Here is a 15,905-nt window from a genome sequence, read left to right as displayed (position 1 = left end):
GGAGTTCTCCGTGTCCTCCCCCTTTTGTGCAGCTGGAATTTGGGTGCCCACAGGCGGGAGGAGCCCAGGGAACAGAGGTTGCCTCAGCCAAAGGGTTCAGCTCTCCCCACGCCGGCTGAAGTTAAACATTTGTGAGAAACGGGACATTCCTGCATGAAATTAAGAGTTCTGCAAAGCCCCGGGTCCCGGGGCGGGGCGGGGCGGGAAAGGGGGGGGTGTGTGGGGGGGCGTGTCGCCCCGCGCGCCCTTGGCGCCGCGCGGGGAAACGCGGGAACAGCGCACCAGTGGTGTAGTGGTATCATGCAAGATTCCCATTCTTGCGACCCGGGTTCGATTCCCGGCTGGTGCAACTGCAAAGCTCTTTCCGTGGTTTCGAAATAAATCCTACTCGTATCGAGCTGCCCCTATATATGCGGTGGGGAAGGGCTCTGGTTTTTTTTTTTTTTGCCCCGAGGCCTGTCGCTGGGTAGGGATGCGGGGTGGGGGGTGCCTCGGTCCAGCAGCACCCCGGAGCTCTGCGGCTCCCCCGGCGCTGGAAGGCAGCAGGGGATTTGGGGGCCTTTTCCCCCTTATTGGGGTCTTCTCTGCTCTCTCCTTCCTCCACCCTAAAAAGGAGACCCCCCCTTACACAGACACAGCCGGAGGGGACCGCTGCTCTCAGCAGCAGCAGGAATTGCTGCTAGATGCTCCCCTGTGTGCCAGGATGGGAAACAGATCTCTTCCCTACGAGCTGCACGTTTTTGGCTATTCCTGAATATTTTTTTTCATTAAAAACAGAATCTTTCTGCGGATACCCACTCCTCCCAGCGAGCTCCGGGGCTGGCTGTCTTGTCTCTCCCACGCTCCCTGCACAGGCTTTGGGGTCGGGTATTCACTCCAAGATTTCCCCGTGTTGCTTGGCATGTGTTGGGGGGCTGGAGGCTTCGCCACCCCCTCCTCTGTGGGCTCTCTCCATCCTTCCCTTGGCAGACAGCTCATCCTCCATGTGAAAAGGACTCTGCAGGGTAGAGGGAACCTGTCCCCCCTCGAGAACGGGGTCCCCCGGTGCCCCGGCTGTCCCGAAGGTGTCCCGAAGCATCAGCTCCGCGTCGCAGGAGGATTTAGCGGAGCCTGATTAAGCTGAGCTGAAAATTAGGAGGGAGACTTGTCCCCACGAGGAGCCTGGCAGATGCTGGACCCTGGTGATGTCAGCTTGACGTGGGGGCCGGCGTGTGTCGTCCCCCCCCAGTTACCCAAAGCAGAGCGCAGTCACCCACTCAAGGTCTCATTAAAAGTAAAAATATAGAAATCCATATAAAACATACACATGGTTATAAACCGTACATCCATATAAACCATAGGAGCTCCCAGGAGCTTATAAATAGCCTGTAAACCCAAATCCCTATTTCCCTAGAAGCAGGGAGGAGGGAAGGGGTTTGCCGCAGGTCCCCGGGGGATGTGGGAGCAGCGTGGGAGCCCGGCGGAAGGAAAGCAGCGGGGGGACCCGCGGGAAAGCACCCACCGCATCCCCGAAAAAATAACGTTCGCGACGTGTGACGGCTCTGTAAAAAATGCCTCAACAGGATTAGAGGCTTTCATGGCAATTTATCTCTGAAGTAAGCCAGGAAGAGACACGTAAAAGCTTTCTAGCCCGTTCCGCAAATAGTCCTTGAGCGTCTGCCTTTTGCTCGCCAGACCTCCCAGCCACGCGTGGGGACTCGCGGGGGAATTTCGAGCTCGCCCACCCTCCCCCCGCGATGTGAGGCTGCCGACCCACATCCCCTCGCCCTTTCCCGGTCCCGTTAATGGTTAACCCACCCGGGTGGGCCGATGGGGCCGGCGGCGGTGGCGTGATCCCCGCCCCGCCGCGCCGGGCAAAGCCGCAGCCGCGGGTCTGCTTCGGCTCCCCCAGCTCCTCCGGCTCCTCTGCTCGTCCTCAGCAGCTTCTCCGGGCTCCGGGCTGTGCTGTGCTGGTGGAAGGAGGAGGAGGAGGAGGAGGTTCGGAGGCCCTGAGCATCTCCGTGCTCCCTGTCGAGGTCATTTGGGGGTCCGGGTGGGCATGGCCCCGCGGGCGCTGGTGCTGGTGCTGGCGCTGGTGCTGGCGCGGGCGGCGGCAGAGCTGGCGGAGGAGCTGATGCTGGCCCTGGGGGAAGCCGAGGAGGAGGACGCAGTCGCCCTCGGGGCCGTCCCCTCGGGGCACGCCGCCTTCCAGCGTGCCGCTAAGGTGAGGAGAGTGGGGGGGTGGGGGCGACCGACCGCGCCTGTGTCTATCCGTGTGTCCCCCCAAACCCCAACCCCAACCCCAACCCAAACCACACCCAAACTAAAATCCCAACCCCAACCCAAACCCCAACCCCAATGCCAACCACAACCCCAACCCAAACCCCAACCCAAACCCCAACCCAAACCAAACCCAAACCAAAACCCCAATTCCCACCCCAACCCCAACACCAACCCCAACCCCCAACTCCAACCCAAACCCCAACCCCAATGCTAACCCCAACCCAAACCCCAACCCAAACCCAAACCCCAACCCCAATGCTAACCCCAACCCCAACCCAAACCCAAACCCCAACCCCAACGCTAACCCCAACCCAAACCCAAACCCAAACCCCAACCCCAATGCTAACCCCAACCCAAACCCAAACCCCAACCCCAACCCCAACCCAAACCCCAACCCCAATGCTAACCCCAACCCAAACCCCAACCCCAACCCCAATGCTAACCCCAACCCAAACCCCAACCCCAACCCCAATGCTAACCCCAACCCAAACCCAAACCCCAACCCCAACCCAAAGCCCAACCCCAATGCTAACCCCAACCCAAACCCCAACCCCAACCCCAACCCCAATGCTAACCCCAACCCAACCCCAACCCCAACTAGAACCCAAGGCCGGGTCTTGTGTCCCCGCAGGCGTCATGGCGGCTGCCCGGGCGCTACGTGGTGGTGCTGCGGGCAGGTGGCGGCCAAGCCGAGGTGCGAGGCACGGCGCGGCGGCTGCAGGCCCGGGCTGCTCGGCGGGGATACCTGACCGAACTGCTGCACGTCTTCCACCTCCTGCCCGCCTTCCTGGTGAAGATGAGCAGCGACGTCCTGGACACGGTACGTGGGGCGGAGGATGGGTCCCGTGGGTGCGAGTGGCGGTGGCGGGGCAGCAGCTGGGGTGGGCACTGGTGGGGGGGGGGGGAGCGGGTGGCACCCCCAGCCTCGGCGGGGAACAGGAGCTTTGCCACCACCACGCCGGGCGCTGCACCTCGTCCCCGCAGGCGCTGAAGCTGCCGCACGTGGAGTACGTCGAGGAGGACTCTTACGTCTTTGCCCAGAGCATCCCTTGGAACTTGGGCAGGATTGTGCCGCCGCAGCCCAGCTCGGGCACCTACAGCCCTCCCAGTAAGCGCTGGGGAGTTGGGGGAGGACCACGGGTGTTCGGGGAAGGGTCGGTGACCCCGTCCCCTCTCCTGATCTCGAGGGGATGGGGATATACCCCTGCCCCATGGTGCTGCGGGTCTGGAGCTGGGTTTCGGGAGCATCCCAGGTGGCCCGGGCTGACCGCGGCGCTGGTTGCCTTTCTCCCCGGCTGCTTCCCTGGTAGATAAAGGCGACCTGGTGGAGATTTACCTGCTGGACACCAGCGTGCAGAGCACCCATCGGGAGATCGAGGGCAGGGTGCTCGTGACCGACTTCGAGAGCGTCCCCGAGGAGGATGGCACCCGCTTCCACAGGCAGGTGAGCCTCGAGGTGCCGCACGTCGCAGCCTGGCAAGACCATCCCCCTGCACCCACCGCACCCTGGCCAGGCTGGTGGGGCTTCCCAGGACAAGAGGGACGCTTGGCTCGCGGCAAAATGCCGGGCAGGACACGCAGCAGCGGGAACTGCGGTCCTGGGGGATGTCGGGACCCTCAACGTGTTCTATTTGGAGCTGTGGCTGAGCGGGGCAGGGCTCCTTTCTGGGGAAAGCTGTCTGGGGGGGGGGGCATGGGTGGGTGTCAAGGTGTCGTTGCAAGAAGGAGTCGAGGGTCACCCCGCGCCCAGGTCCGGGACAGCTGCCTGCGCCCTGTGGTGGGTGCTAGTGCTGCCTTGCATGGCTTTTACCGCCGCTTGCTAGGCTGCCTGCCTCCCCTGTCCTTTCTTGCCAGCTTTTCTCCTTCTGCACAGGATGATTTTTTTAACCTTCCTCCCATCCCCCAAAATATTTTTAAAGAGTTATTCTGCAGCGGGACTTAGCTGCTGCAAAGCACAAGGGGTGGGGAGGACGCTGCGGGCTCGTAAACCCGCTTTGATGCAACGGGCCGGGGCGTAAAACCGTGGTGCCTGCGCCAGGCCAGCAAGTGTGACAGCCACGGGACCCACATGGCCGGGGTGCTGAGCGGACGTGACGCCGGCGTGGCCACGGGCGCCAACATCCGCAGCCTCCGCGTGTTGAACTGCCAGGGAAAGGGCACCGTCAGCGGGACCCTCATCGGTGAGTCACCCCACGGCCCGGAGAGGAACACGTTCCCTCCTGGAGCCCCCCGCCGCCCCGCCTCGTCCTCCTCCTGCCATAGTTTCTTGTCCCTCATCTCGTCCCTCCCAGGTCTGGAGTTTATCAAGGCGACGCTGGAGGCTCAGCCCCGCGCGCCGCCGGTGGTCCTGCTGCCCTTCGCCGGCGCCTACAGCCGCGTGCTCAACGCCGGCTGTCGGCGGATGGCACGGATGGGGGCGGTGATGGTCGCGGCTGCCGGTAACTACAAGGATGATGCCTGCCTGTACTCGCCAGCGTCCGAGCCGGAGGTACGGGCTGGGGGGGGGGTGGTGTTTCCATGAGGCGTGGGGACATGCGGGGACATTCTGCCACCTCCCCAGGCTCATCCGCTCCAGCGCCAAGTCAGCCGAGTGCGCTGGGGCTGCGCATCCCATCCCGCCCACGTTCCCCTCCGTCACCGCCCTGGCAGGTCATCACGGTCGGTGCCACCAACAGCGAGGACCAGCCCGCCTCCATCGGCACCCTGGGCACCAATTTTGGCCGCTGCGTGGATCTGTTCGCCCCGGGGGACGACATCATCGGCGCCTCCAGCGACTGCAGCACGTGCTTCACGGCGCAGAGCGGGACGTCGCAGGCGGCCGCCCACGTGGCAGGCGAGCTGGGCTCCGGGGCGGCAGGCAGGGCTGGCCCTCCGCTTGCTGGCGCTGGGGACGTTTTCGCGTGCCGCGGTGCCACGGTTTGGGCGGTTTTGGCTCATTTGGGTGCTGCGGCCTGCACAGAGCTCCCGCATCCCGTGCATGATGGGCTGCAGCGATTCCCCTCGTGTCTCTTCGGACTCGTGTTGCTGACGGGAGTCACGCGCGGCCCCCGGTTCTCACCGTGGTCCCCCGGTCTTTCGGCAGGCATCGCCGCCATGCTGCTCAGCGCCGAGCCCCGGCTCAGCCTCGCCGAGCTCCGGCAGCACCTCCTGCGCTTCGCCACCAAGAACGTCATGGACATGGTCTGGTTCCCCGAGGAGCAGCGGCTCCAGACGCCCAACAGCGTGGCCGGGCTGCCCGCCCGGCTGGGCGCAGGTAAAGACCTCGGCTGCCTGCTGGGTGCCCAGCAGAGCTCTGCCCTCCCTGGGAAAAGAAGTTGCCCGGGCGGAAAGCACGTGGGCAAGGCACGTTCCTCCCCGAGCTGTGCCAGGGACGGCTGAGCCCAAGCGCGGCTGTTTGCACGCAGAGGGTAGCGGGGGAGACCCGCCAGCCCTCGTTGTCGGCCCTCTCCGTGCCGTGGGCTCCGGGTGCTGCCGTGGGTGCCCACCCCACCGCCGACGCCATCCGCCCCGTTGCAGATGAGCGGCTGTACTGCCGCTCGGTGTGGTCGGCGCGCTCGGGGCTCACCCGGCACGCCACGGCCGTGGCTCGCTGCGCCGGTGCCGAGGAGATGCTCAGCTGCTCCAGCTTCTCCCATAGCGGCAGGCGGCTGGGGGAGCACATGGAGGTGAGCAGAGCGCCCGGAGATGGAAGTCCTCCCGCTCCCGGGGTGCCCGCCGGCCTCGGAGGGGCGTCCCCAGGCCCTCGAGCACCCCCGGTGACACCGTGCCGCCCCGGCCGCAGGACAAGGACGGGCAGAAGCAGTGCGTGGCCCACAACGCTTTCCGCGGCCGGGGTGTCTACGCCATCGCCAGGTGCTGCACGTGGCCCAGGGCAGAGTGCCGGATCAACGCCAGCTCCCCGACGGCCGAGGGGGCCGGCTGCTCCCCGCAGGACCACGTGCTGACCGGTAACGCCCGACACGGCGGGTTATAGACCCTCGAGCCAACGCGCTGATGGGCCGAGAGGGTTTCTTCCAGAAAAAACCCCGAGACCCAGGGGGGGTAAAATGGTGGGCGCGTGCGCCGGGGAAGGGGGAGACGTGCCGTGTGCGTGGAGGTAGGGAAGGCTGAGGGTGGACGTCCCACAGCACCTGCGCGTGCCCCGGGATGCTGCCCCACGACCGCCCCTTACGGACAGCCCCTCTCCCCCCCTCGGCAGGCTGCAGTTTCCACTCCCCCGCTGCGGCGCTGGGGGACGGCGGCAGACCCGTGGCAGGGCCGGGGAGCTGGCCCGGCCGCTGTGCCGGCGGGACGGAGGTGATGGCGCACGCCTCGTGCTGCCCCGCCGCCGGCCTCGAGTGCCGGGTGAAGGAGCACGTGTCCCCGGGCGCTGCGGAGAAGGTAGGGATGCACCTCCGCCGTGGGCTTGTCCTCGCCTCTGCTTGTCCTTCTGCCACCCTGATGGGGGGGGCGGGTTGGCTTTGGCATCTCATCGTCCCAACCCCAGCCTTCACTGGCGTCCCCAGTTGCCCACCTGTAATGGGAGACCCCCTCCCCCCACCCCGGGCTGGGGTCCGGCGGCTCAGCGTGACATCGGTCACATCGTCCCGAGCCCTGGGGACCATCGGGGATGGGCAGCCCCCTGCCCCTTTGCTGCCCCGCGGAGGGTGACCTCTTCTCCCCCCGTTAGGTGACGGTGTCCTGCGACGACGGCTGGACGCTGACGGGCTGTAACGCCGGTTCCCAGGGCCCCGGCACCATGGGAGCCTACGCCGTGGACGATACCTGCGTGGCAGCCGGCGTCCCGGGCAGCAGCGTGGCCGCAGCCATCGCCATTTGCTGCCGGAGCCAGCAGTAGGGACGGGCCGAGCCGGAGACGCGGCCGCCCCGACCCGGCGTGCCCGGCACGACAGGGATGGGTGCCTCGCTGGACGGCGTCGCCGGCTCGGTACCTTCGCGGGGCTGAGCTGCCGCTCCCAGCACGGTCCACGCTCCGACACGCGGCTGCCGACGATCTCCGCGCTTGGGCTGCCACGACGGTGCGGTACAAGCTCATCGCGCTCTCGTATCGCAGCGGGGCCGAGACCCGGAGGGCTCTGCAAGAGTTCTTCGGAGCAGCTGGAGCACTGCCCCATCACAGGATTTATCCCGGCATCCTGTCCCTGCCACGTGCCGGGTCTTTCTATAAATACGCCGACTGTAACGAGCTGCCTCGAGGCCGTTTGTTCCTGTTGTCACCCAACATATGACAAAACCACCAGCTTTAAAAAAAACCAAACCATTGTGGTGAGGATTGCTCCTTTCTTTTCCTGGTTAGTTGCTCATTAGATGTCAGCTAATGCCGCTTAGCACCTGGAAAATCATAGTTTAGCCATTTTTGGGCAGTTTTATAATTGTTTACTCATGTACCCAGGAGCCGCCTTTACTTTTTAGTCAAGTGTAAGGGCTGTACTTTAAACAGTCTGCTTGTTTAATTAGATTTTAATCTGCACTGCTACAGTCAGCTACTGCTTTGTTAGTGTTTTTTCTGTTGTTAAGTCAAAGTTAATGATCTGCTGGTGTTATGCATTGCTTTAACCGTTTCCCTTTCAGGTCTTCCCAAGACACATAGAACTGGCTGTAATTCCTTTTTTAAAAAAAACCAACAAAACAACAAACTGTGAAAGAAGAAAAAGCTTTCATAGTACCTTGGTTTTTACATTTGTACCTTAAATATTTATTTGGAATTTTATAAATAAACATTTTATAAATGTCTTTTTAAAATAAAATTCATAGACCAGTGCTCAGTAGATATAATCCATCGTCCGGCTTCGTGTACATCCCCACGGGGAACCAGTCCGGAAGGGGGAGCTGGCACCCATCCAGCAGGGATGCTGCTCCCCCAAACGAGCTCTGCTTCGTTAGTGAGCCAGCCACAGGCCACCACTTCCAGGAGGTGCCCCTGGACGACCGCTGGCATCCTCAGAGGTCAGCGCACACAGCGTGGGCACCCTCTCCCTTGCCCACAGCCGGCCTGAGCTCCGGCACAGACACCGAGTCTTGTTGTCCCATGCACATGCAACAACAGAAGTTTGTTTTTAAAACAGTGGTGTAGGACAAGAGCTTCCAGTTATGGAAACAAAGCATCATCCGGCTTCGGGGAACGCGCCCTTGTGCTTTTTGTTGCTGGTGCTAATCACACTGGGCTTCACTCGATAAGCGTTGAAGCCCCAGAAAGAAGACAAAGCATAGAACCTTAGAGACACACAGCAGCAGAGAAAGCCTGAGAAGTACCAGAAGCCACCAAAGCCATCTCTCACTTTTTTCTGGGTGATTAGCAGCCTCGTGGTACTACAGTATATAATTTGTGTTGTGTTACCTGAGGACAGATGAAAAAATAAAGCTCGATACCAGAGCACAAGGTTAGCCTGTCAAACCTCGGCTATTCTGGGTTGGGTGTTTTTTCCCTATCAAAAAGCCTCTTGCAGATCTGTTACTCCAGCTTTAATTAGCAAGAGAAGACAGAGAGCCAGTAGGAAGCACCACTTTGAAAGGTTTCAATTATTTCTAACTTGTTACCCTAAAGATGGCAAAAGCCCCACCCTAATCTAAACATATAGTTACCTAAACATGTATATAAATTACAGCCTGTAATTTTATCAGCTATAATCTGAATTTTGCACGGAGTGGGAAAAGAAAAAGGGATGTTAGCCTAAGAGTTCGTGAACAGCTTTCACACAGCTGGTAATTTTTCAGCTATAACCTCTCAAAACACGCATCAGGTATTTCACCTCTGCTGACATCCCTGCAAGAAGGGAAGATCCTGCTCCCCCGCCGGCTCCCAGCAGAAGGTGTGAGCGCGTTCCATGCACAATAAGCCAGATACAGCTTTCACGGCTTAGTTCAAGCAAGCGTAAGCCTGGTGGAAGGAAACTATTAAAAGAAGATTAGTCCTTGCTTAGGATCTTGTATGTGGGTAGGCAGAAAAGCCCCTCTCACGCAGGAGAAAGCAGCGTTGATCCCAGGTACGCTGCAGACAGTCGCGCCAGCACGCTGGTTGCAATGCTCAGTCCCCGCTCCCAGGACTGGCACTGCCCGTGGAGAGCACAGGCTGGGTCATGCTTGAAATGTAGAAGTCTTTGTCCTTACAGCAGAGGACAAAGGCACCTGTCAGGGAGGCAGAACCAGGACAGCAGCCCTGGTTTGTAGCTCCTAGGTCTGCTTACGAAGGCAGCAGACAGGTGAGCAGGGGAATACCAGCACCGTGACACTGCTACGCGTCCAGCTTTCTGCACCTCGCACCAACAGAAAAGGCAGTATTAACTCGAGTCCAGATCGCCTGCAAATCTTGCTATCCTGACATAGAAAAGCCGGTCTAATCCATGACTGCAAGCGTAGCCAGGGTAAATCATTCTGCTAAGAAGGTCAGGAGAAGAAACTGCACACAGATACAAATCTGACAGTGCGTGAGAACATGCCATGGCATAAGGATATACGGCGGCGTAGCTCCGGGGGCCATTCAGCTGCTTTGATTTACTCTGGACGGGAGCCAAAATGGCAATCAGGGCAACCTCTCAGAGCTTATCATCTGCAGGACTGGCCTAAGAAGTTTCAAGATAAGAGGATCAACAAGACAACAGCGTAGCAGTGTATGTGCAGTCTAAAGATTACACTAGTTTTCTGTGAAAGGAATAACTTTATTCCATTGACCAGGAATCCCAAGACTGTTTATCAAGACTGCCTATTTTTCCAGTGCCAAATGTCTACGTATTAATCGGACAATATCTTCCCGAATGCTCACAGGCAGGCTGGGGCTGCTCTTCACTGAACATTTTGTAAGCTGTATAAAAACATTTTCATCCAAAAAGATTGGCAGTAAAAATTACAACATAGAAATGCATCACAATTTACACAAAAACTAGTTTTGTTGAACTCTATTTTCCAAAAAATAATCTTCAGCAGGTTCAAATGACAGCAGCTGGAAACAAAAAATAATTGACCAAGTATCATCTTATTGCAAATTATAACCACTGACTTTGTACAAGCGTGAGCAGAACCATGAAAAAGTTTGTATTGGTTTCAAGTATACAGTGGTGATGAGCCATCCTGATGCAATTCTCTTATCAATGCTTCTCTGGGCCTGCAGTAATCGAGGACGTCGTTTCCATAGGAAATAACAGGAACCTGAAGCGACCAGTGGTGCCAACCCATAGGAACATTACCAGCTTCTTCCATCACCATCACCGCTGTGTACTGACTTCTTGTGACGATTTATGACCCGTTAACAAAGTATTAGGGATGGGGGAAGGAAGAAGGGGTATCCGTAAGAAATGGTTTATTCAAAATTAATTTAAAACATCACATTTAAAATGTCCCAGCACATTATCAGAAACATTTATAAAATGCTAACTCTGCCATGTGTCTATGAAGACATTGTTTGGAAAAGAAAGTGAAAGATTCACTACAATGCCATCCTTACTTCTTCGCACGCGCAATTTATGACAACGGCTCTCTTAACCCGCAATAAGTTATAAAGCTGTACAGCTGAAATCAGATCAGATGTTTACTTCCAACAGTGAAATGACTGGTTAATTTCAATATTAGTGCACAACAGTGAAAAGCTGTCTGCTGCTTCTTGTTTCAGCAACAGTATGTAAAAAGAAAAAAAAGGCACTTTTTGGCTGGTTGTGCCTTTAACTTGGCAAATTTATCTATTCTGGAGGTACCCAGGCACTCCTTAAGATGTCCCCCATTTCTGTGCATGTTTGTTATATAATTTCTTTCAAAGTAAGGCAGAATCCATAAATAAAGGCAAAAAGCAGTGCAGAAAATGTGACAAACGCAAAATGTACAAAAGATGAGGAGTTGGTTGGCACAACAGAAGCTAGTATCCAGAGCCAGAAATCACTGAACTGCACTTGACATGGAAAACAAAACTGTGCTCCAATCTTATGAGCAAATCAAAAGAGCTGTGATATTTTAAACGTTGCCTGGTCAAGTGAAAATACAAACAAAGCCAAATCATTCTTTCCCCGTGTTAAAATTGCTATAAAATCTGCACAACAGTGTCCCAACTCACTCAAGGAATTATTCATCATATACAACCAATACCAACTTTCTCAGTAATTTCAAAGCATAAGCAAGTGATTGCAGATCACATGATTGAGACTACGATTTATTCAATATGTCTCCAAAGGTTAAAAAAAATTTAATGAGTAAAACTGCAACAGAATTCCATCTTAAAGTGCTTTTTTTTCTTTTAAACTACTCATTAACTTTTTTTTTAATCCACCAACATCCTTTAATAACGAACATTCGCATACCTAGAGAACAAAGCTTTTCTTTTATTGCCCTTCCCAATTGCCTGTGGTTTTTCGAAGGGTATCAGAGATGACGACCCGTTCCAGAGCTCCTTGACTGAACCATTCTGTAAGGAATCACTCTCCTTACAGAGCCATCTTGCCAATCCTTCTCATAAAGAGCTTTACAAATTAGCAGGGAGACATATTAAATACAGAAGTCCTTATGTAAACCCATTCTTTAACTAATATTTTACAATGAAATGTAAGTCATCACACATCTTTACAGAAATTTGAATATTCCTATTCAATATTATCAGAAAGATTAAAAATTTGCCCTCCATACATAAGGGCAATCTGTTGTTTTTTTTTCCTGTATAAAAACCAAAAGAATTTTTTTGCAGCATCACAGAAAAGCAACAGTTTTACATTCACTCATTTAATGTTCACATAAAAATTCAACCACTAGCGTTTGTGTATTTGATAAAATCTTCTTGACAAACTGTTTTTGGTGTCCAGACTGTCATAAGCTACTGCAGGTGGAGATGCAGTTTTCTAGAGCATTTATTGATCTGAAGCCTTTGTGGCAAAAAAAAAAAAATGCTTTTAGCTTTCAGGGAAACAATCTCCTCCAGCATTGCCTCCAATCCTATAAAGCCACTTCTCTTCCAGACTCTTCTAACGGCATAAGCAACAGGACTCCAGTTTCAGTAGGTACCAAGCATTAAATGTTTGAGTTGAGCTGTTCTTGTGTTCACAGGTATCCTCTACGGGTCAACATCATCAAGGTCACTTTTAGGCTCACCAATCATCATAGGAGACTCTGAGCCCTTTCAATATACAGAAGGGATGGGGAGAGAAAAATATGGCATGTTACTTTTGCAAGGTGCACAATTATCGTGTCTACGCTCAGTGATGGTTCTGACTCGAGCCCCAGGAACAAGCTGTCTAACAAAGCAACACAACAAAAGATAAACATGCCCTTAATGTTATTGTTACCTGCTGCAGATGTCTCTCTCCGTTCTCGTTGGCTGGACTACTTTCTGACCCGTTACTGCTTCCAGACTGATCTTTCTCGTTCAGCAAGGCTGTGGCATAGGCCAGCGTGTCCTGAATTGGAAACAGTCCACGAGAGTGTCAGGGGCCATGGCAATACCTTTATTTATTTATTTTTAAAAGTTGATTCTGAAACAATATAGCCACTGTCGTGAGACAGCTGAGTCACCACAGGTAATTGTGTGGTATTGACTAATACCATTCAAGGGTTAGTTTTTTTCAGGAACAGCCACAGGGTCTGGGCTTCTAAAGGAAGAATGGTCTTAAGTGCACTGGCATACGCTAAAGTTGCCAAACCCAAAGATGCTAACTGAAAAGCAAAAAAGGAAATAAAAGAAGTTTAACATCGTCTCCCAAGACTGACACATACCTGTGCTGAAATAGTGCGCTGGAAGGTTTTTGCAGTTGAAGTTTCATTGGATACGTTACTCTGTGGAGCCCAATAATGTTCAGACATCTGCATAAAAAGCCAAGAAAGCCATAAAATTGCCATATGAGTTTTACATGTGTAAAGCCTCATCCCCTTGCAATGGTAGGTGAACTAACAAGCCTGGAACGAGCTTCCTGAATCCTTTTGCAACAAGCTGGAGATCTAGGGCACAGACAAGCATGCACTTTTAATGCAGCCAGAACAGTTAGAGGGGCTATTGCCCCTCAGCTGAAAACTAGCAACCAATTCCCTTTATTTGGTAACTGTATATGCGTGCAAATTACTGGATGCTGGCTGAAGAGTGTTGGACTCGGGGTTTACATGAGCCAGTACAAAGTAAAAATGGGTACAGCAGGACTATCACATCTGTCAGTTCGCTGTGTTTCGAGAGCAGAGTAATAACAAGTTCTGCCAGCTGCATCCCACTAATTCTGCTTCCAGTGTACAGTACAATACTAGTTTATGCATCTGACATCTGCCTGGCAGCACAGAAAGGCAGCCTGGAGCTGGGATACTATCCTGTTAGTACACATGGTGCTGGGAGATCAAGCGTGGCCCTGCCTGACTGTAGGCAGACCTGGGCCAATTCTGCTGAGCTTTATGTTTCCAAAGTGTCCTTGGGTATTTATTAAAGATGCATTGGCCAACCTATGTTTAGAGGGAAGAACAAAAACTACACGCGTGGGAGGAAAAAGCTGTATCTGTCAACACCTATGTTTTGTGCGAAGCTGCAAAGATTCTGTAAGGAATCCACTCATTTATGCATTGTCTCACATCAACACACAGGCAAAGGAAAATTGCTTTTTAAAAAAAGTGAAACCTTCTAACACGAATACAGTGGCACTGAAAAATTCCCACATGGCAAGGAATAATCATTACGACTATTCATACTTAGTTTTATTCACTGTACACGCATCTATGCCTGAAACATGCGGGGGCCTACTGAAGTTCTTGCATGCAGCAGATTTAGCTGCATCCAAACTGTCCTTGAAAAAAAAAAAAAAAAAAAAAAAAGTAGTAGTTTGTGTTTTGTCTTTAGAGTCATCTCAGAGACCCATATAGAGGATGCAGATTTCATAACTCTCATCGTAAACTAAGTGACAGTTTCTGTGTAAAGTTACAGCCAAATTACCTTTTTCTGTAGCCACTGCACAGCCCAACTCCAGTGGTGGGAATTCTCCTTGAAATAATCTTTTGCAGTAGGACACCTTGGAAATTGAAATTATATTCATTAGTCATGAACAAAGCATTCTGGCAAACTTAAAAAAAAAATAATCCAAAAGACTTCTCTCTCTTTGTGCTGCTGCCCTCTGTATGCACTGTTATCACTGCAAACTATGACCTAAACCGTACAGCCCTGTTATTAACTGAATTAGCAAGAGCAATAATGCCTAGTGAAGTTTACACAAAGTAGTCTACTACACAGATTAATATATTTCAGAACCATGCTTTATTGGGACATATGCCAAGTTCTAAACAAAGAGAATTTAGGAATCATAATATTTCAAAAATCTGGGACAGTTTCCTTACATTTATCTTGGTCTTAATGCTAGGTTCCTGCTCTACAGCATGCAGCCGACCTTTGCCTTTATAAACAGCAATTATCGGTTGTTATATGAGAAATCCATCTCAGGTACTAATCAGTAAAGATTTCACCTCATACTGACACATGTACTATCAAGACCTTTGAGCACCACTTATATCACCGTAACAAAAGATAAAACTGATCAAAAGTAGAAAGAGTAGCAGCCTAGTCAGAGGGGCTTAAGGTAGGGATGAGGTTAAACTCCAAAACTCCTATTACTCACTTCTGCGCCAAAGTAACAAGGAACTTGACACACTGGTAACAACGGCTGCTGTCCACGTGGTTGCTGTGGTGCATCAGCGCTGTGGGGAGAAACACACAGATTAATAACCACGATTCAGATTTCTGTGTACCAGCCAGTCTGAAAACAACAAAGATGAAGCTAAAATTTTAACTTAGGTGGTAGAAGTTATTTCTACAGATGTTATTAGCATGAGTATTTGTGTTAAACACACTGCTGTACTGCTGGCAGTTTTGAGTACTTTCACAACTCTATTGGATTAAAAATAGATCAAAGTGAAAATGCAGTAATTCTTTCAAATGTGGTACTTGAATTTTAAACAGTCCTCTCCTAATGCAGTTATTCTTCTCCTATAATCCATTCTATGTTAGATAATCGCTATGGTTACATCTATCCGAAGGAAAACAAAACACCTGTTTGAAACCCCCCAAAATGGAACAGATGACCAGCTTCCACCTGGATGAAAATTTGCAAATCTAGAAGAATGTTTAAAGCTTCTTCACACAAACAAGCATAGCAGAATTCGGCAGCCATGCCTCCTCTTCTATGGGAGACTTGGGCAAAACCCCAGGCCATTCCTACCAGGAAATTTTCTATACCGTCAATTCCCACATCTTTTAACAAAATTTGTTGACTGAGGAGAAGCACAAATATTTCCACGGAGCTGCCGCAATGAGGTTTGCCACTCAAAAGTTGCTCTGTCCACAGCAGTCGGTGAAGAACTCTGTGGTGAAACCTCTAAAGTTGGCAAATAATTTCTAGGGAACTGCATGTTGCCAGTTTTTCTACTGTCAAAACACAGCAGATGATAAAATTACAGCAAATTATGCACAAACACCCTATGGAGGGCCACAGAAAACTATTATTTGCTGATTTCATTTCTTGGAGTAAAACTAGCCAATATGACAGATAGCTCATGGTCCACGTGCAGTGAGACTGGATGCTGATCAGTGCTGTTGCAAGGAAACTCCAAGATAAAACCGCAACTTTCACTCCCAAAACTCACAGCAGTTCTTGAAGCCTTTGACAAAAATCCAATTGAATAACTGCACCTGTCCTCCATAGAGGAAAAAA

The 15,905-nt window shown here is 52.8% G+C and overlaps 2 protein-coding genes and 1 non-coding gene across 5 annotated transcripts in view; 2 read left to right on the top strand and 1 right to left on the bottom strand.

Annotated features, from left to right (window-relative positions):
• The first annotated feature begins 278 nt into the window (after window positions 1-278).
• Window positions 279-349, top strand: TRNAG-CCC (transfer RNA glycine (anticodon CCC)). Its single transcript has one exon. It is a non-coding gene; the product is annotated as a tRNA-Gly (tRNA).
• A 1,622-nt stretch (window positions 350-1,971) lies between these two features.
• On the top strand, window positions 1,972-8,022 carry PCSK9 (proprotein convertase subtilisin/kexin type 9). Its single transcript, XM_049807524.1, has 12 exons — window positions 1,972-2,203; window positions 2,894-3,082; window positions 3,247-3,370; window positions 3,573-3,706; window positions 4,301-4,442; window positions 4,554-4,750; window positions 4,912-5,095; window positions 5,345-5,515; window positions 5,779-5,927; window positions 6,044-6,209; window positions 6,461-6,642; window positions 6,932-8,022. Exons 1-12 carry the CDS (start codon window positions 2,039-2,041, stop codon window positions 7,097-7,099), a joined length of 1,971 nt encoding a protein of 656 aa, XP_049663481.1. The 5' UTR covers window positions 1,972-2,038; the 3' UTR covers window positions 7,100-8,022.
• Window positions 8,023-10,540: 2,518 nt separating this feature from the next.
• USP24 (ubiquitin specific peptidase 24) overlaps window positions 10,541-15,905 on the bottom strand; it is a 64,919-nt gene continuing 59,554 nt past the window's right edge. For all 3 annotated transcript variants that reach the window (XM_049807521.1, XM_049807522.1, XM_049807523.1), the window contains 5 exons: window positions 14,814-14,892; window positions 14,138-14,213; window positions 12,946-13,032; window positions 12,519-12,629; window positions 10,541-12,349 (listed from right to left, as the gene is read on the bottom strand). In XM_049807521.1, the coding sequence (XP_049663478.1) occupies window positions 12,287-12,349; window positions 12,519-12,629; window positions 12,946-13,032; window positions 14,138-14,213; window positions 14,814-14,892 (416 nt within the window). In that variant the 3' untranslated portion in view covers window positions 10,541-12,286. The remainder of the gene's footprint in view (window positions 12,350-12,518; window positions 12,630-12,945; window positions 13,033-14,137; window positions 14,214-14,813; window positions 14,893-15,905) is intronic.

This window comes from Accipiter gentilis, chromosome 8, assembly GCF_929443795.1.
Source record: "Accipiter gentilis chromosome 8, bAccGen1.1, whole genome shotgun sequence".
In the NCBI taxonomy this organism is placed as follows: domain Eukaryota; kingdom Metazoa; phylum Chordata; class Aves; order Accipitriformes; family Accipitridae; genus Astur; species Astur gentilis.
The sequence above is the reverse complement of the archived record's forward strand: the minus strand, read 5'-3'. Positions and strand labels throughout refer to the sequence as shown.